General features: G+C 42.4%; 1 protein-coding gene across 1 annotated transcript; it reads left to right on the top strand.

Annotated features, from left to right (window-relative positions):
- Positions 1-159: 159 nt before the first annotated feature.
- Positions 160-20,337, top strand: TSC22D2 (TSC22 domain family, member 2). The gene is made up of 4 exons (XM_010004746.1): positions 160-169; positions 358-1,264; positions 19,099-19,150; positions 19,941-20,337. Exons 1-4 carry the CDS (start codon positions 160-162, stop codon positions 20,193-20,195), a joined length of 1,224 nt encoding a protein of 407 aa, XP_010003048.1. The 3' UTR covers positions 20,196-20,337.
- Positions 20,338-21,357: the final 1,020 nt, after the last annotated feature.

The raw sequence follows: 21,357 nt of genomic DNA, 5'->3' as shown, positions 1-21,357 counted from the left end.
GTGCCATCGTCGGCCCATGGCCCCGATTCTATAGCTGACAGTTCCCTGGCTGCTGTGTCACAGCTGCTTCAGACAGAGAAAATGAACCAGTCCTCTCTACAGCAACCTAATTTTGTCATTGGGCAACAACAGCAGCCACAGCAACCCGTAGGTGGGGCCATGCCTCAAAGTACTGCTCAGCCTATGTTTTCTGGGGCTTCGGTAGCAAATCAGCAAATGATGGTGCCCCAGCAATCCCAGCCACAGGCAAACACGCCGGGTGTTGCACAGGCTGGACCCAACGGGAAAGGCATGGCACCTCCAAATGTGGCAGTGGGGCAGCCAAGCATTCCTGGCGCCCCGGAGCTTTTTTTTTAGCAAACATACCAGTGACTCAGCCTCAACAATTTGCTTATTCTCAGTCCCAGATTCCACCGGTGCATCTACTGCCGACGCAGCCTTCTGGTCAGACCGAATACATGCAGCACATGACAATTATACAGTCTCAAGGAGCTATTCAGCAGGCTGCTGCGGGCTCTGTTCCAAGTACTGTGGCTTCCAGCCTTCCTGTGGGGCAGGTGGCTGGCCAGAACCCCTCACCTGTGGGCGCGCCAGCCATGGGGGTGTCGGCGCAGCCTGGCGAAGCGGTCGGACAGGGCTCGGGATTAATGCAGGGTGGGCAGACACAAGCTGGCCAGGCTGCTGTTCCGCAGGCCGGAGGTGTGGTGCAGCAGGGCATTGGGCAGGCAGGGGTTGTGCAACAGAAATCTGTGACTCAGCATCCAATGGGTGGAAGCAGTCAAGTGTCCGGGATGCCTGGTGCTGCCCACGCCGTGGTCTCTGGAGTTCAGAATGTGCCTGCGGTTGTGCCTGGTGTGTCCACCACCACCTCTGTCACTATGCCAAACGTCCCTGTGTCGCTGGGCCAGTCGCAGCTGCCCAGCCACTCTGCTGGCAGCAGGAGCACCGGTGGGGTCCAGCAGCACGTGGGACACTCACTGATGCAGGGCACGTCCAGCGGACCTGCTAATCTGCCACAGTCAAACCTGGGGCAGTTTCAGACTCAAGCTCAGTCCTTAGTAGGCCAGATTGATGATACTAGAAGAAAATCGGAACCCCTACCTCAGCCACCAGTTTCTCTTACAGCTGAAAATAAACCTCTTGTGAAGCCTCCCATTCCAGACACTCTAGCAAATCCTCTTCAGTTACCTGCAAGTACTCCTATGAACAGTTTTGCCAGCTCTGTGTTTGGCATATCTATTCCTGTTGATGGTGATGAAGACAGGTATGAATTTTATAATGCTGTAAAAGTACCTTTTTTTAAAGGGAGAAAGATCAACTTTAAAGTTGTCAAGTCTATTGTGTAAGGTGTTGTGTAAGTTCATGTTTTCAGAAAGTTGTACTGAAGTTTAGCTGGGCTAATTTTTTTTTTTTTAAGACTACTAAAACAGCAAAGCATTTAGGCAAGTAGTGAACTGTACACATGTTGTTCTCAGGCTGCAAGTGTGATTACATTTCTCAAAACAGGGCAGAAGAGAGCCTGAGAGCTGCTAAATGCACAAACAGTATGACCTCCAAATCAAAGAGGAAAAACTCCTTTTGCACTTAATTCCTCAGCATGCAAGCAAGTCTTCTCTGCTTTCCTCTGACTGCATTCTAAAATGCTCAAATGGCAGCCAGGCTAACATGGGTTTGTCAACATCACTGTATTGCAGTGTTGTTAAAAGCAGAAGTGTTCTGTCTCAGGGCCATCAGGTGAGGTATCTTGGAAGACTTCAGGGTTTATAACACAGATTCTTGATTTTTATCCTGCTGTTGAATTTGCAGTTAATAGTAGCACTTTAGTAAGGAGCACTTGCATAAGGATATGAATTTGGGTGCCCTTACGCAGTGAAAGCTCTACAGCCAACGGTCCTTTGCATTGAATAGAAAGGACAGTGCTTGGGCAAAGATGTGTAAACAGGGGAAAGTACAACCTTACAATGACTTTTCTTTTATAGGAAAGTAATTTGGAGCTGTTAGTTGTAACAAAGGTGTGTAGTCTGAGCAGACTCGTTGAAGGACCTGAGAGAGGAAGCATGTCTGTGACTCCCATAGACTTGTCAAACTATTCCAAAGGGTAGCAAAGGTGATGGCTAAAACTGCACTTAATTGACTTCTTGGAGAGACTTTCAGGGAAAGCAGTGTTACTAATTAGCACCAGGTTAATGTTGTTAATGTTTACTGCAGTTTGGAGGCATGAAATACAGGTGGGCTGTATGTGTTTGTATTTTTAAAAGCAGTAGCACCATTATGTGAAGATATGAGCTGAATTATACTGTAGGCCTTCCCAGACTTCAGGATAAAATAGTCCCTGCTGTTCGTAGGTCTTGTAGTGGAGCAGCTGCGTGTGTTGGGTGGAGAAGGTGCCTCCCAGACAAATCAGTGTGTGGAGCGAGAGATCTGCAGTAAGGCTGCCCTGTGCTCACTGGAGCTTGGGCTGGTGCTGCTGGGAGATTGTGCCTCTGCCCGTGCAGGCAGCAGCCATGCTGTAGAATTGTGCTACTTCTGATTAAAGCAGGAAATGACTTAAAGAAAAAGTTAAACCGTTGAAATTTTCTAGCAGTTGTGCCTACTTTAAGAGGATTGCTGACCCAGCTGACAAACTCTTCTTTGTGCAAATAAGGTTAGATTTCAGGCTGGTAGCGTTTTTTCATAGCTCAGGATGTTATCAGATTTGTCTTGTGTTTAATCATTCTGATTAAGGATTCAGAAAGGAATGTATTTTACATTCATTTTGCACAGCTTCTAATAATTCATATGAATTGTGGTAACAGACATGATTATCTGTGAGAAATTAATCACTTTATATAATTATAAGGAAGAACTTGTCCTACTTACTCAAAAGACTGTAGGCTGCTAACTTTGTGTTGCACTGGTGAGACAGTTCTCTGTACCCCTGCCCTGAACAGTGAGTTTTAAAGTGATCTCTACTTCAGAAACTTGGCCATGAGCACTGTGAGTAAGGAACAGTAATGGACCCCAAATGCAGACACTCTTTTTGATGTGCTGTGTGACCATGTTTAGCAGAGAAACTAGCTCGTGGTTATCTGGAAAGATACACGTACTGCTCAGCTGTCTGCTTCTGTACTGGGTGATAAAGCCTTGTCTTTGCTCAAGTGGCACAGCAAGCAGGGAGCTGTGTAGTATGAAAGTCTCTCCCAGCTTTCTTTGCTGGTGGTACTGGGAAGCAGCAGAAGTTTACTTTGAGTAGACCCAGACTTCATGCAAAGTTGGTGGTACAGAGCTGGCAGATCCAAGTTTATTCTTTCCTCCCCTCAAACAGTATTCTGACTTCCACTGGTTTTAGACACAGAAAGGAGAAAATAAAATTCTAGCAGTTAAGGCTATTTTACCACTTTGGCTTTATTTGCTTTACTCACTGAGAAGGCTTTATGATAAAACCATCTTCTGCTTATCTGCTGTTCTTTTCTTGCTTCTGCTTTTCCCCCCTCTTTCCAGCCATTTAAATGATGCCACTACTCCCATGGATTTATGCCCAGCTGTGTTATCTACTGAAATCCGTGGTGAAAGAGTTAATGAAGACCTTCAGGTGTCATTAATAGGCTGAGGGCTGACACTGATAAAACTAATAGGGCACAAAGGGAGTTCACACATCATGAGTCACTTTCGGCTGCTTGCAGGTTCAGGAAGTTAATGCTTGGTTTTGTTGAGAGTTTACCTTGTGATGGTAAGAGCTAGAAGTTTGTGGAATATGTTTTATTGTTTCTTATCTTAGTATTAATGTGTAACATACCCAGGAAGGGGGGTGCTGATGTGTAATCAGGTATCTAAACTTCTGACACCTTCAATTATATTTAAATATTTGGACATACCTGAAGCTTGAGAAACTTGTGTAGATGATTCTGCCACAGTCATCTTCTAAAACAGTGATTCATCAAGGAATAATGTGTAGCCCTGAATATCCTGGGTTTACCTAGGAAGTTGTTCATCATTCTGAATATGAGTATGAGACAAAGAGGTCTGATGTAAAAAGCTGGTCAGTTCCCACCTTTCTGAAATAGTTCCTGGTATTATTCCTCTCTTACGGTCTGCTGCTTTAAATCAAACTGCATGTAAAATAGAGGTGGAGGTGTAAGTTATATAAACTGATGCATAGATAGAAAATAAAGAAATATGTAACTATAGATGTAGATCTGACCTTTATGCAAGACATTGCATGAAAACTAATTTCCTGTTCTGATAGTCCAGTACACTTTTACAGTAGTCTAGTCAAAACTGTTTTCTTGTATTGGCTTGATGAATAGTGAAGACTCGATTAATTAAGAAATCTTATCTGAGGAGAAGAGAGGGCAGGTAAGAGATTCAGAAGAATTACAAAAAAAGTGCCTTTGGCATGTCACACCTCCCTGTCAAAAGTCAAGGTGTGTTTTTCAGTTGGTGCATCTAAATTGCTAAGCTCTTAGAAAGAGGAATATGTTCTGTGGAAGTAATGAAAGATCTGCAGCATAACATAGTTCTATTTTCTTTTCCTCTCCAAAGGTGGCTACAAGTAGAATAAACTGCAGCAGTGTTCAAGGGGGGAGGCAAGAGCACTCCTGCTGGGGCAGATGTGAATATTGCAGTCCACTTTGAATCCCAGGTCTGACAAATGCTATAAAAACACAAGCAGATCTGGATCTTGCCCTGACTCTTCATTTGCTGCTTTTTGGCAGCAATACTAATTATTGAGGATGAGGGTACTTGAGAGGATTTTGGGACCTGTGGATGAGTTTCTCCATTCACTTTATGCCCATGTATACACAAATTCGTAGTTCACAAGCATAATATTCCAGCTGGCTTAATAACTTTATTTTGGCTCTTGGGGGAAAAGAAATATGTTGCCTCTGTTAAAAGAATTTGACTGAGAAAGCTTGTTCAAACCTCCTACATGTTTGGCAGACTTTTGGGGCAAAATATTACTCGGCATGTTGGAAAAGGAGCAGAGTATAGATCATTTTCCAGAGATAGCTGACCAGCCTGAACTGTGCAGGCTGTATTCCAGGAACGCTAATGAATGGCTGCAATTGTCAACTGTCAAATGCAGCAGCTAAACTGTTGAAAACCTGATTGTGCAGACCTCTTCACAGCAAACATCTCGGCTCAGCTAAATCACCTATTTGTCTAGTGTACCAACTCCTTGTAAAACTGAGCTCTTGACACCGTGGTCATAACATAAAGACAAAACTGGGCATGAGCATTAATGTAACCTTGATAAGGATTTTCCTTATGTACTGCCCTAGATGCATATTTTATTTCCTATTCTCTTTTTTCTAAAGAAAAAATAAGGTATTCTGCACATAGATACCAGTAGGCAGTACTTGACTGGCATTAGTATTGAATACTGTCCCTTTTTTTGCTCGTAAACTTCCTAGAGATTGTCAGCCACAGGTGTTTGCTTTTATTCCTATATTTGATGAAGTGTAAAGGCAGAAATATTAATAGTAACTGCTAAAGCTGCTGTCTTTTAAGAAGGATCTGCAGACATAAAAGGTCACTTGAAGTGCAGCATAAGGTTGTCTCTTCATTCCTCTTCTTGAAAATTCCTCTATTTTTAGACTTCATGGTTTATAAATACAAATGTGTATGGAGTGTCTAGTGAATTATTTGCATTATGGGATAATTATTTTTGGTCATGCAGGGCAGGTGAGTTACTTGGCCACATTAAGGACAGCTGGATGCTTGGGTTTTTGTCATGCAAAATGAAATTATTCTAGGAGGGTTTTTATATGTATATCTTCTTTTGAAGCTGGGAGTAATGCATTTGTATCATGACAGCTTGCTTGGATGCTTTTAACAGTGCAGAGGGAAGATAGAAATACTAATTAGCACCATAGAGAGGTGTCAGCTGGCATGTTTGTCTAGTACTTATTAAAGGTTACGCACTGAAGTAGAGATGTGTGTCAGTAGCAGAAACCAGTCCCAGAATCACAGGCTGGTTGAGGTTGGCAGGGTCCTCTGGGGTCCATCTGGGCCCACACCCTGCTCAGGCAGGGTCACCCGCAGCCAGTTGCCCAGGACCATGTCCAGGTGGCTTCTCAAAACCTCCAAGGACAGAGACTTCACCTCCCTGGGCAACCTGTGCCAGTGCTTGGTCACCCTCTCAGTGAAAGTAAGTGTCTCCTGGCGTTCAGAGGGAATCTCCTGTGTGTCAGTTTGTGCCTCTGGGCCTGTCACTGGGCACTGCTGGAAAGACCCTGGCTCCAGCTTCTGTGTGTGCTCCCTGCAGGTATCTGTACAGATGGATGAGATCCCCCTGAGCCTGCTGATCTTCAGGCTGAACAGTCCCCGCTCCCTCTGCCTCTCCTCACAGGAGAGATGCTTTCTGGTGCCTTCATCATCCTTGTGGCCCTTTGCTGCACTCTCTCCATGTCTCTCTTGCCTTGGGGTGCTCCAGGTGTGGCCTCCCCAGTGCTGAGCAGAGCAGAGGGATGTCCTCCCTCGACCTGCTGGCTGCGCTTTGCCTCATGCAGCCCAGGGCACCATTCACCCTTTGCAGCAAGAGCACAGTCCTGACCCTTGTATTTCTGGGAAAGCTTGAGTGGGGTATGTGTGTGAGATGGCAGAGGAGAAATGCAGAATCAGTAAGAAATGAGTTACTGGTTTCAGTGAAGTATCTGAAGATTTTGTTTCCATCTAGAGCAAGTTTTAACTTGTCTGGTCCATTGGAGGATGGGATGGTCAAAAACATGGGTTGAAAGAACCATGCTTGCTTCTCAGTCAGGTTATTACAACTATTTTTGTAGGGGTGTAGATGACAACTCCTGGGAATGTGTCCTATGTGGAACACTCTTTGGTGGGTGCAAGGACTATAAATGCCTTGACCAAGCCTACCAATGCCTTTAAAAATACTGCTTCTTGAAGCCAAGTGTTTGTGCTTCAGAACTTCAGTGAGTGCAGGCTGCCATGGGATTTGTCAAGACCTTGTAAAGGGTGTGGAAAGGCAGACAAGGGCAATATACTGTGTAGTAAAACATGGTCCTGGTTCTAATATATATATATATTTAAAGTCAAGTAATTTAAAGTCTTTGCTAAGAAATATTTCTTGACCAGTTGTCACACATGTAAAGACAGGTGTGATTTGTCAGTTTGCTTCATTCTGTTTTTTCCACTTGTTTTTTTTCCTCCTGATATTGAAATGCCTTATTATCAAAAAACAGGAACTGCTTTTATTTATAGATAATGGTAATACCTGAAGCTGCTGTACTGCAACTTAGTGGAAAAAGAAAATACTCTTTTGGGGCTGTTTTCTTTGAAAGTGAGTGCTCAAGCCAGCTGTTCACTGTGCAAGGCCACCCTCAGCAGTACTCACAAGGAGCTTTCCCTTTCACCAATAGGTTTCAGGAAATCTAGCTTTGTGGGCAGAGCAGGCAGCAGGAGCCTAATCCTCTACAATAACATGTTCATACATGTTAACAAATACCTTTTTCTTTACCAGCCAAGTTGTGTAAAAGTCAATATTTTTAAGAGTTTTGGCATCTCTTCCAGATTTTTATAGGTATAATGCAATACTAGCAAATGTGGATCTTTTAAATTCAGAAATACAGAATGTATGTTGCTTTTTACTGCCATCTTTCATCCAGCTTATTGGGGTCTGCTTTTTAAATGCATTCCAAGCTTGCTCTCTTGAATGGGACAAATTGCAAAAGAATAATATCACGTAGTGATTTTACTGGCAGTTTACAAGAGATGCTGAAGGACTGTCCCTTGTGAGGTGAAGTTCAAGATGTTTGTTGAGACCACATAAGTTATTTACAAGACATCTTAGGGGTTTGTTTGGTTTTTTTAAGCTTGACTCAATTAATCCAAGCCTGTATAATGTTGATGGGCCTTTCTTGAAAGCTGCTTAATAGTGGCAGGTATCCCTGACGACTGGGTCAAGCAATGACTTTCTGCATTGCCATGAAGTTAATGAGCTTCTAATTTATAGTTGTTTCTCTTTGAAGATGTGATCTACTGTGGGTTTTTTTCTGGAAGCTAAGCTGTGCTTCATGTGAAATACTTTGTCTCGTGTCCTCCCCAAAAAGAACCAAAGGTTGACTTTACGCACTGAGAAGACAAGTCATTAGTACGAGCAATCCTACACTTGTCTTTTGATTTGAGAACAGAATGCATCAAATTAGTCCTTGCAAAGTCTGTAATATCATATCATTAAAAGTCAGACTGACAGCCATGACAGCCTCACAAAACAGCTTTTCTTTATTAGCACGGGGTTTTAATAATGTATGGGTGATGATGCTGTCTGCAGGGAGGAGGAGCAGCAGAGTGTTGGTTGCCTGGCTGAAGCAGAAGCACTAGTCAGAAGTGAGCTAAGAGTGCATCCAGTCTGGCTTTGGAAAGCAGGAAGATGGTATGTAGAAGATGGGAAAGATCACCAGTGAGTCCTGAACAATCTTAAATCTGTTGTAGTTTCAGGATTGTGTACAGGACAGCTGAGGTTTGTGGACCAGTTTCTGGAACCCAAGAGAGTTGAACCCTAGAGTTTTGAGTTGCAGCTTTTGAAATCAAACAGAATAAGAAGAAATGCAGAAGTTGAGCACTCGTGCAGTTCTTTCCATGGTTGGTGTCAAATAGCCATGTCAGAATTTACTGTTGAGCTCTTCATCAGAGCTCCTGCAGCAACTCAGGGTGATCACAGTTACCGACTGCTGCTGCTCAGCTTTGTCTTCAGGCACTGCCACTATTTTACTGATCCAAGGCTCTATGGACAGGAAGCATGGTGTCCTACTGACCTCATTAATTTTGGCCAGTATACCTAAACTTTAACTCTTCTTGTTGCTTTGTTTTTGTGTTTGTTTTTTTTTGTTTGTTTGTTGTTGGGTTTTTTAAAAATAAAAACTTGGATGCATGCTTTCAAAGAATGTCATAAAATCAAGGGAAATGTCTTGTTTTTCATGTTCCTATGTTCTCCTGATTTGGTGTCTACCAGAAACTTGAAAGGCAGAAACAATAAAGTGATGTTGGTCAGAGACGGCTTTGAATTACTAGTAACAAAACTTGGTAGATGTAATTGAAGACCTAGATGCAGCTCCACCAGAAACATCTGGGCTGCTTAGTTGCAGTGAAGCAAACCTGAAATGCCTGTGCTAAAGAATGTTTTGTATGAGCTGCTCTCTGGAGTGTATAGGAGAAGAAACTTTCCTGATTTTGCAGTTAGGAACTTTGTATTTGCAGGACACTTAATGGTACTAAATTACTGTAACCTGTTAATTGAGTTTGAATTTAATACTGTGTCAAAGTGCTTCTTGGTTTTCTAGACCACATTTTCTTAGCCAATAGTAAAATCCTTTAGGGAAAATAAGAAAGAAAACTTACTGCTATTTTACCTTCCAACCCAAACCATTCTATGATTATAATAAGATGCAGAAGTGAAGGTAGATCACCTTTTGTCTCACAAATCAGGATCACCTTGGGTCTGTCAGTTCAGCGAAGACATGAAGTGGTATAGTGCATCTGCCCTGATTTGGTACAAGGCTGGTACAGGTTTTGAGTATGTTTTAAAACATAGTCATGGGTCAAGCATAAAAGTGTTTGCTGCAACAATTCAGTGCTGGGACAAGAGAAGAAATTGTTGGCATCTCTCCTGTATAACTGAGGATAGTGGTGATTGTCCTCAGGCGAGGCCATGCTGTGATACCAGCCCCTGCTCTCTGTTCGGGGGGGCAGGAACGTTTTGAGAAGCTTCCAACTGTTGCTCTCTAAATACTCAGGTTATTTGCTACTTACCTTTGGTCTGACCATTATTCATGTTGATCTAACCTTCTCTGTCCATGCTGCATTCTCATTATCAGTTTTTGTAGAAGTGGTTTTGTTTTTCCTTAGCATTCATGGGTCTGAAAAGTGTTACTGGTGTCTTCCTGAGAGAGCCAGGCACCTGGGGCAGGGGTTGGCCTGCATCTCCCCAGAGAAAGCAAGTGGTCAATGAAAATGCCTCTGCCTTGTGCATTTGAGACTCATCTTCAGTTTGCTTCTCCTTAGAGATGTCTAGTCAGTGCAGAAGATTATTTTCCAAAATCCTCTTTTGAGAGCAAGGCAAAGAAATATGAGCTCCTGTTCTGGTCTTTGCTATGGAAAGGAAAACACAACTCTGGTAGCAAAGGCTAGTTCTTTCTCCTCTGATACCTGAAATCCAAACATCTAGTTGAGATGGACCTTCCTGTCTCACTCCAGGTGATGTGTGCTGCTTTAGTTATCTCAGTAGAGTTACCTGAAGGTTATTTTCATAATTTCTGAAGCATTAGGAGGGAGTGTGTAGTTCAAAAGCAGCTGAAACCTGAGTGCAGGTACTATGGGCACTGTCCTTCTAATGAAGTGTAGTAAGAATATCTGGCTGTTCTCCTGTCTTCCTCCTCTTGAATTAATTTACAAAACTGCTGTTAATTGTGTTCCTATTTGGTGATTTTTAGCACTTAAATGTGTGTATCTTTTGTTTTTATGGTGGAGATCAGATCCATGCAGTATGCTTTCTCTGCATTGCTATGATATTTTCATTAGAAGCAGCCTGTGAACCCCTTAAAGTCCATCATGATGGTTGAGAGCCACTGTCCTGAAAACCATCCTGCAGGCTGCTCCTTGAGCCTTTTCAGTCATCCAGAATGTGCCTAAAACTGAACATAACAGTGGCTAATTCTTGTTGATATTTCAAGTATAATGGCTTTAAGGAACTGCATTAAAAGAAAATGTAATTAAAGACAAAAGTTAAAAGCTTTAATCTTGAGATTTTTCTTTCCTTAATTCCACATTGACTTCCCCATATTTAGTCTTTGTCAATTCTCTCCTTCAAAGTTTGTATTCCAGTTACTTGATTTTGGAGATGGAGTCTTATGATCTAAAGCTGATTGAAAGTTGCAGTTGCTTTAAATAGAAGGCAATATAAATAAAAAAGTGAATTGTCTTTTAAAAGAAGAGGGATGGAGAAGGAAATCTGTTGCTAGAGTAAACATGATCTTGAAATGCCAAACTCTACTGGGAGTTTCCTGGTAAGTTGTGATCAAGTGATTGCAAAGCCACTGGTTCAGATCCTAGATGAACCACACAGGGTGTTTTAATTTGGAGATCAACTGTAATCAGTCCTCAGTGCAGGGCCAAAGCCATTATTTAAGCTAAAAGACATTTATCTGTGTTCTTGAAATTTGCCCACTTTCATGGGCACAGTTTCTAGCAAAGCAGAGCTCTCTAGAGTAAAATTTGTATTTGGTATATGTTTGTCCTGATTGATGGCAGTGGGAAGACACTTTTTTGACTGTCAGGTGAGACTTTGGGTGTGGTTTAGACTTCCCTTTAAAGGCACAACTTGAAATTTCAAGCATTTAGAGAATGAATTAATTCTCATCCTTTAAATGTAGATGAAATTTCTGTTACATGCAATTGTTGTTAGAAACCATAAGGTTGGAGAGTTGTGAATGCTGATGTTTGTGTGCTTTTAAAGGAAATAAGTCTGGTTCGTGTTGTAAGACTCCTTTGTAGAGACAGGGAGGCAGTTTTTACCAATCAAGATGCAGTTTGAATGTCGAACCGTGCTAAGCTACCTGTCTGTTGTAGTCTCTGGGACTGGAACCAGCCTCTGCCCTTGGGAATTCCTGCTCCCTCTCTCCAGAAATGGGGGAGAAGTGCCTGGTGTCCCTCCTGTGGAAAAGGAGCTGGACTCTGGTTCAGGGTGAGGTACATCCCCTTTCTGTCTGGCTGTGGGCTCCCCTGTATCAGTCTGCCAACAACTGGGACAGAGTCTTGACCCCTCAGACCATCTGCTGGGGATGGCACCTCGGGAACCTGCTTTCCTGGTCTGGGCTGTCCCTGTGTTTGGAGCAGGCAGGGTCAGGAGGGTGCTGGTGTTCCAGCTGTCACAGCCACTGCAGGCTGGGTCATACTGCTTCTGCAGGCCCTTAGCTTCATTGCTTCTGTAAACTGAAAGGAGTTTTTAGTAATTCCCAACCTCTTAATCTTGGATGTGGTTAAAAGTAGTTGCCTTAGTCCTGTTAGTTCATACCTGCACATGAGGCGTCATTCATGGATTTGTTTTTCCAGTTAGGTAGCATCCCCCCACCTCCAGTTAACATCTTGCTAGAATATAGCTGCAGATGTTCTATAATTGTCTGAAGTAATGCAAAAGTAATTTCAGTAGCAGGGGGTACAAGTGAGAATCTAATGAGGAGAACACTTTCATACCTTTTCAGATGCTTGCTTAAGAATAGTACAGGAATATATAGCATATAGGGTATCAGTGTAAAAATAGACTGCATGAAACACAGACCATGTGGTTATAAGCCACAACTTTTTATACCTAACAATAGCAACAGGATTTTATGTGCTGCAAGTAAATTTGTCTTGGAAGTTACATGACTTTCTATTTACAGTAACTTTCTGGGGAAGAGAATTCCTACATACTCCTCACAAACAACTAAATTGTAAGGAAGAGCTCAGGCCTCATCCTTCAACCAAGGAATGCTCCCTCGATCTGCAGATGCCAATTCCTTTCTGTGTTAAATCCCTGTGTCACTCAGACATTCTGTAGCTATTGTGGTGCTTTTCCTGTAGTTAGGTGCATTTAGTTGTCACCCAAGGGTGCAATACTTCCAAGGAAAGGTAGTACCAACCTAAGAGCATGGTATTTATTATCAGCTTGATCAAGCAACTTCTGTAGCAGGTTTTAAGCTAAATTTCAGACTCATGTGGGATTTTTATTTTTGTTAAGGGCAGAGTGGTGAAGAAGGGGAAGCATGAGGGTGACTGACAACTGCTTACAAAGTTAGCCATGTTTTAGATTACACTTTGCAGTTTTAGCTTGATCTGGTTTTTGGTTGCAACTTAATCTGTCATAGCTTGAATGCAACATATTTAGCTCTGACTTCTGGGTTGCCTTGGAGAACTTGTGTGTTTTAAATATAGAGTAGGATGGTAAATAGAATAGAAATACTGGGTGCTGTTTGCAGAAGTATTTTTGAAATATTCAAAATGTGAAAGGTATCTTTTGAATGTAGGTGTATGTAGCATTGGTGTGTTACACAGCTTACCTCTACAGGATTGTCAGTGTGACATGAGATGTTTCATTAATGGCTTTACAGTTGCCTTTTTACAGCATCAGCTTTAAATAGCATGAAAATCCAAAGGGTTGGAGGATTACTTTTTTTTTTTTCCCCCAATCAATATGTTCTTAATGGAAACCCACAGAAACAGTAGGACCTTTCAGTCATTACACTACTCTTTAGGCATTCTGTGAAGCCTGTAAATGGTTGGACATAAATTTAACCTGTCTGGTCATCTAATTTACCTTCTGATGCAGGTTGAATAGGAGAGTTAGTAATTTTTATTCCGTGCCCGTTTTCAACATGTCTGTTTGATTCTTGGATCTCATAGGAATCCGTCAGCCGCATTCTACCAAGCGTTCCATTTCAACAAGTTACGCGAATCAAAGACCTTCTGGGATAGGTATGGATGCCTCAGTATGGAATGCATACGTGCTGGGGTATGCATGAACAGCTTTGCTCCATGCAAGTTTCTTGTCATTTTTGTTTGTGCAGAACTGCTGCTTGTGTTTGGAGCTTCACATTTGGCTTCTGCAGCCTGAAGGTCTGAAAGCAGTCATGGCAGCGAAGTATTCACACTGAAACTTACAGCTAAATAAGTCTAACATACATAATATTCTTCTTCTTTAGTTATGCATGTATCATACATAATGTGTAAGCTGAAAGAGTTTAATGCTAGTCAGCTGCTGGCTGACCTGCACTGAAGGAATTACAGCTTCTTTTCCAAAGAAAGTAAGCTTTTGGGCATTGTGCCTATTGAGTCCTGTATCAGTAAACAAGTTCTGAAACTGTCATATCTAAACACCATTTGGGCCAAGATAAAATGGTCTCAAAAACCAGGAAAGGAACCTTTCTGGCTTGCTTTCATTCAATGAAGTACAGCTAGAGGGGAAGGAAACATGAGACGTGACAAGATACCAAGTAAACCTACTAAGTTAGCATTGAACTCATGGCGAGAAACTGCAATGAAGTGCAACAAAGTCACATCTGTTGTGGATATGGCTTGCCAGAGATACATTACTAATTCATCAGAAGCTGCGAACTGTTTCTTTCCTGCACCTTAATGATTTTGAAGGGGGTTTGGTTTTTTTGTCAGCATTAAGTTGAAGTCCTGGTGATAGTGACTTCATGCCTGTGGTGCTCTGGCTTGTCACAATACTTCTGCTTAGCAAGCTCTGTAGAAGCTATTGAAGTATTGATCACCATTTCATCCTTGTACTGCCTGTATTTGACTTGAGAGGCTTTTCAACTTGCAAAGCTTAACTGAATCCTTTGAAGTTTGCTTGGTAACAATTTGTGTACCGTACAGCACCGACAGTTAAAAGTAATGCTAATGCATCCTGCTCTGTTTTTTGCTGAAGTGCTGGCACTAGGCTAAGTTTCAAAAGCACATCTTCCTTTTCTAGCAGAAACTTGTATGAATTTACATTTTTGCTTTAAGCTCTGGGTGATGTCACTTTCTGGTATTTATGGGACAGAGTTGGTATTTAGGTTCCAAGGATTTAATTATTTAACTGAAATAAACTTCAGGGCCTTGAATACAGATTTGGTAGCTAGACTAAAAGGTCAAGCCTTCATCTGTTTCTCTGTTTTCATGTCTCTTAACTTGAACTAATCCTTAAGATGAGGAAGCTAATTAAAGTTTTTTATTTTAGGGTTTTTTTTAAGATTAAGGCTTCACAAACCTGAGGTTTATATACATTGTCTGAAACAAGTACTGGAAGCATGAGATATAGAAGAAAATTAAATTCTGGTAGAAGAATGTAAATTTCTTCCTTTAAACAAGTACTTGTAAAAACATAGAAGCAAATTCATCAGGATTGATGCAAGTTTTAAACTCCTAATCTGTTGAAACTCCGAAGTCTTTGACAAGGCTTAGCAGGTTTTGCATTTATCACCCAGTTACTAGACTTTAAGATCACATTATGCAGGTTCACTTTCCTGGGTGACTGAAGCTGAAAAGCTTTCAGCAAGAAAGCCTCAGTGAAGAGCCAGAGGAGGGAGGGTCGGGGAGATCGGGCAGGGCTGGGGGTGGCAGCGGCAGGACAGGGGTCTGACCCCCTGGGATCTGTGATCAAACACGAGTAGTTTCATCACAGGTGCAACAGTTTGGGGCTTTCTTTGTCATCTCTGGTTTGTGAAGGAAAAATCTCTGCCACAAAAATTACAAGCTTGTCTAACTTCCCCATCCCAAAATGTGGGGTCAGCACACTGCAAAACGTAAGGATCATGCACGTGTAGATGCCAATTACATGTTGCAGCTCCTTCATAAATAGCTTGTGAACCTCAGGGGCTTGAGCATAAATGTAGAAAATCTTCTGTGCAGTTGTAGCATTCTAACAACTGTGGGTTACTCTCCTATGAGCAGCTGTCTCTTGGGACCTCTTGAAGTCAGCAAAGCCAACTACATGCTATTGCAATAGACAATAAAGACTGCTAAACTGCTCCAGTAAAACACTTGTTTATTTTTCACTAGCACATCATGGCAGGGAGGGGTGCTGGTAAAACCCACAGCATTAAATACTAGTGAAATACTAGGAAGCCTGCAAATGTTTTTCTGCGAAATCTTCACATGGGTGTTGTTACTAAGGGCACAAGTCTCATGGGTCTCTCTCTTCAGCAGGCACAGTTACTGAGAGAACTGAAAAGGGAAATAATGGCTTCTTCGCACATTCACACAAGTCTGGGTGACTGTTCTCCTGTGCCTGGATTGCCTTTGTGTGATAATAGTGACACAGGGGCTTCAGATGGGTTTGCCTAAAACATAGCCATTGTTGGTAGACTTGAATTCAAAGCAGTAGGATTTGTGATTTGGAGCAGTCTGCAGTAAGTAATCTATCTTGAACTGCAAAATTATGCTATATATAGAACACTTGTTTGATCACTATAAATATCTACATTTTTCAGTGAAGCTGTGTGTGTTGTGCTAACAGGGCTACTAAACACTTTTTTAAACAATATCATAGTTTGTTGATGGTACTGAACCAGCTTTCCAATGATATCTTACCATACTCTTGGGATACAGTGTCCCCATAGGAAAAGGTTTTGCAGCGATGAAGTCAGGATTACACTGAGGCTTTTAAGAATGTGATGCATTATGAAAAGTTTAATTGCTGTCTGTTGTGCAATATGCCTTAAAAATCAGACTTGCACTTATCAGTTCTGTTCCCATTTTCTAAATCTGTATGTACATGATTGCCCAAGACACTTCTCTCACTTTGTTTACAAGATGTTTGAAACAAGTTACAGTGCTATCCTTGAATTATAGGCATGTTGGAAAAATACAGATAAAATATGACTTCTGTAGTTCCTGGAGCAATCAGCTTTGTCTAACAGCACAGAATAGCAATCAGTGTTTTTTTTAAAGACCCAAGTAGTGGGTTTCCACTTCTAACTGGAGAATTTGCAGGTTGAGGCACTGGATACGGTGGATGGTGCATTCACAGATTGTATCAAATTTGTTCTGGTCATTGAACAGATAAATGCTTTTATGTAAACTGGGATTTGATATTGACAGCTAAGGATTTGAGAAAAATACAACATCTTAGGGTTTTGCATCATATTAGGACTGCACTGTACGAACAGCTAGCATTGGAGTTCTCTGCTTGTGCTCACAGGAGCTCTGTGTTGTGAGGAGCACTATCAAGGGAAGAAGGACAGAACTGTGGGAATTGTGCTAGCGTTAGGCTGAATTCTCCTGTGCTTTTAGTAAGTGAAAGGAAATGGTCATCAGGATAAAACCACATCTGACTAACAGAAGGCTGCTCTGTCAGTGTGGGACTCCTCCTGGGCTGTGAGGGCCGTGTCCTGTGTGGTGCTGGGCTCTGCCTGCTGGAGACAAGCAGGGTGGACACTGGGACTGGAGCAGGGGCTGGAGCCCTGACCAGCGCTTCAGAGCAGCGTGCACTGCTCCAGGGATAAGGGCAGCAAGAACGTTGAAAGAAAGAAAAGTGCTGTATGAACTACTTACGCCTTTTCAGCACTGTCTAGTAGAACCACTTTAAGTGCAAAATAGGGGTGGGAGAGTGACAGTTTCTCTGGCTGCACTGACATCACCTTTCCGGGAGGGACAGTTTGTACAGGTGCAGGAGGGGAGAGGTGCCCCGGCAGCAGCGAGTGGCACAGTGCTGGGCTGGCCTCGGGCAGGCTGCCTGCCTCCCACGTGAGAGGCTTTTCCATGGAACTGAGCAAGTGCCTTTACTTTGAGTGCTGTAATGGACTTCATTTTTAAATAATCACACTGCAAAGCAGTTGAAACGGGAATGGAAGAACAAAGTGGCAATCTCACTTAGCTGGCAAAGTATAATTACGCTGTAAAGATGCAGGAGCAGATCCCACTACAAAGTGTGCTGTTTGCTTTAATTGTGCTTCTCTTGGCTTTATCTCTTCAGAGCTGCCTCACCTGACTCTTAGAGTGGTATTCATGAAAGGCTGTAAAGGGGACATGGGGCAGCCGTGGGGGTTTCAGTGACTTGAACACAGATGTTTTGGACAGTTTCAGATGGATCAAAACACATTAATTCAAGACAGAAAGGAGTAGTTAACTTTGTCATGAATTATAAATACTGTGTATTCTGGGGCGGTTTATCACAAAATATGGCTTGAGAGGCTCAGAAGACATCAAGACATTTCTAGTGGAATGGGTGTTTAGCACTTTTGTTTTAGATTACAAGCTCTGTTCAGTTTAGAAATAGAGGCTGTCACTCCCACAGTCTGAAAAGCTGATTCCTTCTCCTTGTAGGTGCCTGGTGCTTGGTACTGACAGGTCTTGTGAGACTTGTTAAAATGGATTGCTCCAAGTAGTCTTGTGTTCTTTCAGTAGTTGAGCTTTGCTTCACATATGTAACTAACCCTGCTGAGCATATTGCCAGTAGTACTTTTCAAGTGTCTCAAGCGGTTTTTCCTGAGCACTTGGTTGCAGCACGTTACGTGTGTTCAGACAGGCGGGTTTCCCGGCGTGCCTGCAAACCTGCCATTTTTCCTATGTTCACTTTTTTCAAACGTAGCTGCACACTGCTGATAGGAGCTTCCGTGGCCAGGGAGCGTTATCAGTGGTTATCACAGCAGGCAGGAGCTGGCTGGTGTCAGCCCTGAGCCCGGAGACCTGGTGTGGCAGGGCAGCAGAGCCTGAGGATGGAACCTTGCTCCTCTGCTGTTCCGGCTGGGCCCCCTGGGAGAGCTGCACCTCCCTGCCAGTTGGAGAGAACAGGGACAGCCTCAGGCTCCCAGATCCTGACTCCAGAGGCTTAGGAGTGAGCAACTGGCTTGTGCCTCCTGCATTGTGACTTGAAAACAGACCAAAAATAGCAGGGCCTGGGTTGCTGTAACTCAGCGTTTAAAGACTAAATCCAACATGGTATTTCGCATGGTGAACACACGTTCTTACAGTGGTGGCTGAGATGTTGTCTTGAACTGTTCTGCACTGGTGTGTCTTTGCACATAGCTGACCCTGGCTTTCAGCAGCCAGCTGCAGTTAATGGTGATCCAGGGAGGATCCAGTGAGGGACTAGAGACGTGTGCTCGTGAGCTCAGGGCTCGGTGGTGCCGGACTCTCAGCTGCAAGTGGTAAATATGATGCTGATCCAGGGACGCTTTAACTGGAAAGTAGCCTTCAAGTAAAGCCAGAGAATAAGTATCATAAGAGGGTGTTTTTTTTCTTCACTGCTTTATAAAACCAATTTGGCAGAAATAAAACTAGAGATAAGGACCTTGTGAGTATCCCGTGAATCCCTATTTACCCCAGTGAAGAAAGCTGAAATATGAGGCAAGGAATCAAAGCAGTTAATTTACTGTTTATTCTCATACATTTTTCTGGTTATGGGTGTCATAAGCATAGTCTGAGGAATTATAAACTGAAGGAGCAGTGTCTCTTAAGAGCTCTAACTGTACTGGGCAACACAGTGGAGAGGGAGCCCCCCACGATTGGGTGCTGAATTCTTGAATCTGAAGCATTAGCCTCTTGAGGATCATGTTCTAGGAGTCCTGCAGGTGCCAGTGGGTGCGTAGTTTTAATTGATGATACAGTGATACTCACAAAGTTTTTTCCTTATGTTTACAGTGCTTCTGGTGCAAGTGTTGTTGCCATTGACAACAAAATAGAACAGGCAATGGTAAGTAAAAAATAAGTTATTTCTAATAGGATTAGAAGGATAGGATTAGGTTCATCACTGAGCATAACTTTCCAGCTGTATTTGGTTTCTGAGTCTGTAGCATCCCTCCAGTCAGGTCAAACTGGGACCATCATCTGAGATAAAGGATTTTCTGTGTCAACTATGGGGTGACCACAAGCCATGATTGCCTTAACTGTTGGCCCAGAAGTGTTCCTAAATGAATTTTCCTACAAATTTCTGTGAACAAGCTGATTGAACATAAAGGGGTGCTGAAAATAAATAGCACGTTTAAGTCTCCTACTTCAGCAAAGTTCATCGCTAGTTTTTCTTACTTGTCACTTGTGCCAGCCTTGACATTTTTACCAGTGTAAGTTACATCTGTTTGAGTTTTGCTTCAGCTGATTAAAAGGCTTGATTTGTTGTTTCTCATACACCTCAATGCTTGGGATGGTATAACCAGGCTCCTACCTCCAGGTCAGAGCTGATGCTTTCAGTCTGAATTGCTGAAGTGTAATTCTAGTCCTTGTCTTCAGCGTAACCGAGGTGACTAGAACTTCTTGCTGAATGCTGGAAACAAAGCTTTTGATGTAGGGGCTGTTTTACAGTGAATAAAAGAGCTAGGTTTTTTGTTTTTCGAGGCTAATTTAGTGATGCATTGTTAGTGTCCACTGCTTTAATTTTCCAGGCTCACCACTTAGTTCAGTGAGAGCAGTAAAACAGTAAATCCTGGGGCTGGGGTGGAATTAAACTGCTCTTCCACATGGTGTAACCGTTAACTTGTTCTTCACAGGATCTAGTGAAAAGCCATTTGATGTATGCAGTGAGAGAAGAGGTGGAAGTCCTGAAGGAACAAATAAAAGAATTAGTAGAAAGAAACTCTTTACTTGAACGAGAAAACGCACTGTTGAAATCTCTTTCAAACAATGATCAGTTGTCCCAGCTCTCAGCCCAACAGGCCAACCCCAGTAGCACTTCCCAGGCAGCGCTGGCGCAGCCGCCCCAGCCGGCGCAGCCTCCGCAGCAGCCGAATGTCTCCTCAGCCTGAAGCTGTTCTGCCTCCTTGGGAAACACCCCCGAGCAGCCTGTCCTCGCCGGCGTCCTTCCCGCTGCCCTGAGAGCAAGTAGCCATGCTTCTGTTGTGTGTTTGGCCTTTTCAGTATTAGACAATCACTCTACCAGAGCTGTCCTCACTGGTGTCTCATCAAGCGCAGTGGGTGTCCCTTCTGCCGTCAGTGCTCGGGGTGGTCCCAGCAGGAGTCACTGATGCTCAGGAGGCCTTTGCTTGGTGTGCAGGAGTGAGGTTTGTAAGAGCTTTGGTGGCTCTCCAAGGTTTCCATTTCCCGTGGATGACTTTGCGCCTTGCTATCTGGTAAGAAGTAACAATTCATCTGAAGAGCCACTGTTCTTTCAATATAAGTAACGTTTGCCTACATTAGTTTCATTTATTTGTTTTATTTATTACAGGGCTGCTATTTTCATAATGTACATGAACAATGTCACAGAACTTTTTTAATTTTTTTTTTTAAATAAATGTATGTATCAGTAAAATTATAGATGGGATTGCATTTAATAGAGAAAACGTTTAGGCAATAATTGAACAAAAGAATCCTGGCATATTTCTAACACTAATGGCAATTTACCTTTGGTATTTATTTACGGTAGTAAAGATCCAGCTTGAATGTAAATTTTGTATAGAGTGTAAGTATGAAGACCATAGTGCATCTGTACAGGTAGTCACCAGTTCTTGTGATATAATAAATAATTGATGGGCTATTTTGATGAAGAAAACTTTGCTCATTTCTGTTTCTACTTTCTAATAGAAATTGCCATGATTCCTCTGCTTTTTGACATTTCGTATATTTTTTTTTTGGGTGGGAATAAAAAGCTGTGAAATTGTTCAACCTACTTTGTAACCAAAGAAGCAAAGCTGTGTAATTGAGGTTTGTTTTTTTTATTTTATTTTATAATGCACATTCTTTATGTATTTTTATTTCGTGTTTTCTCATTCACAACTTTCTTTGCTGTCTAGCATGATCTGCATGACCTATAATCTTTGAACCACTTTCGTACCTCATGTTTTTATCCAGCACTCTTATTGTAATATGTAATAGTCTGTGAACAATGTCAAATAAAAAAGAAAGAACAGCTGGTGTCGGTGGAGCTGAGCTAGTGTACAATGCACTAGTTGTTTAAAAAAATAAATGAAG

Source organism: Chaetura pelagica, unplaced genomic scaffold (assembly GCF_000747805.2).
Source record: "Chaetura pelagica isolate M959 unplaced genomic scaffold, ChaPel_1.0 scaffold829, whole genome shotgun sequence".
NCBI classification, from domain to species: domain Eukaryota; kingdom Metazoa; phylum Chordata; class Aves; order Apodiformes; family Apodidae; genus Chaetura; species Chaetura pelagica.
This window is presented reverse-complemented; position numbering and strand designations above follow the sequence as displayed.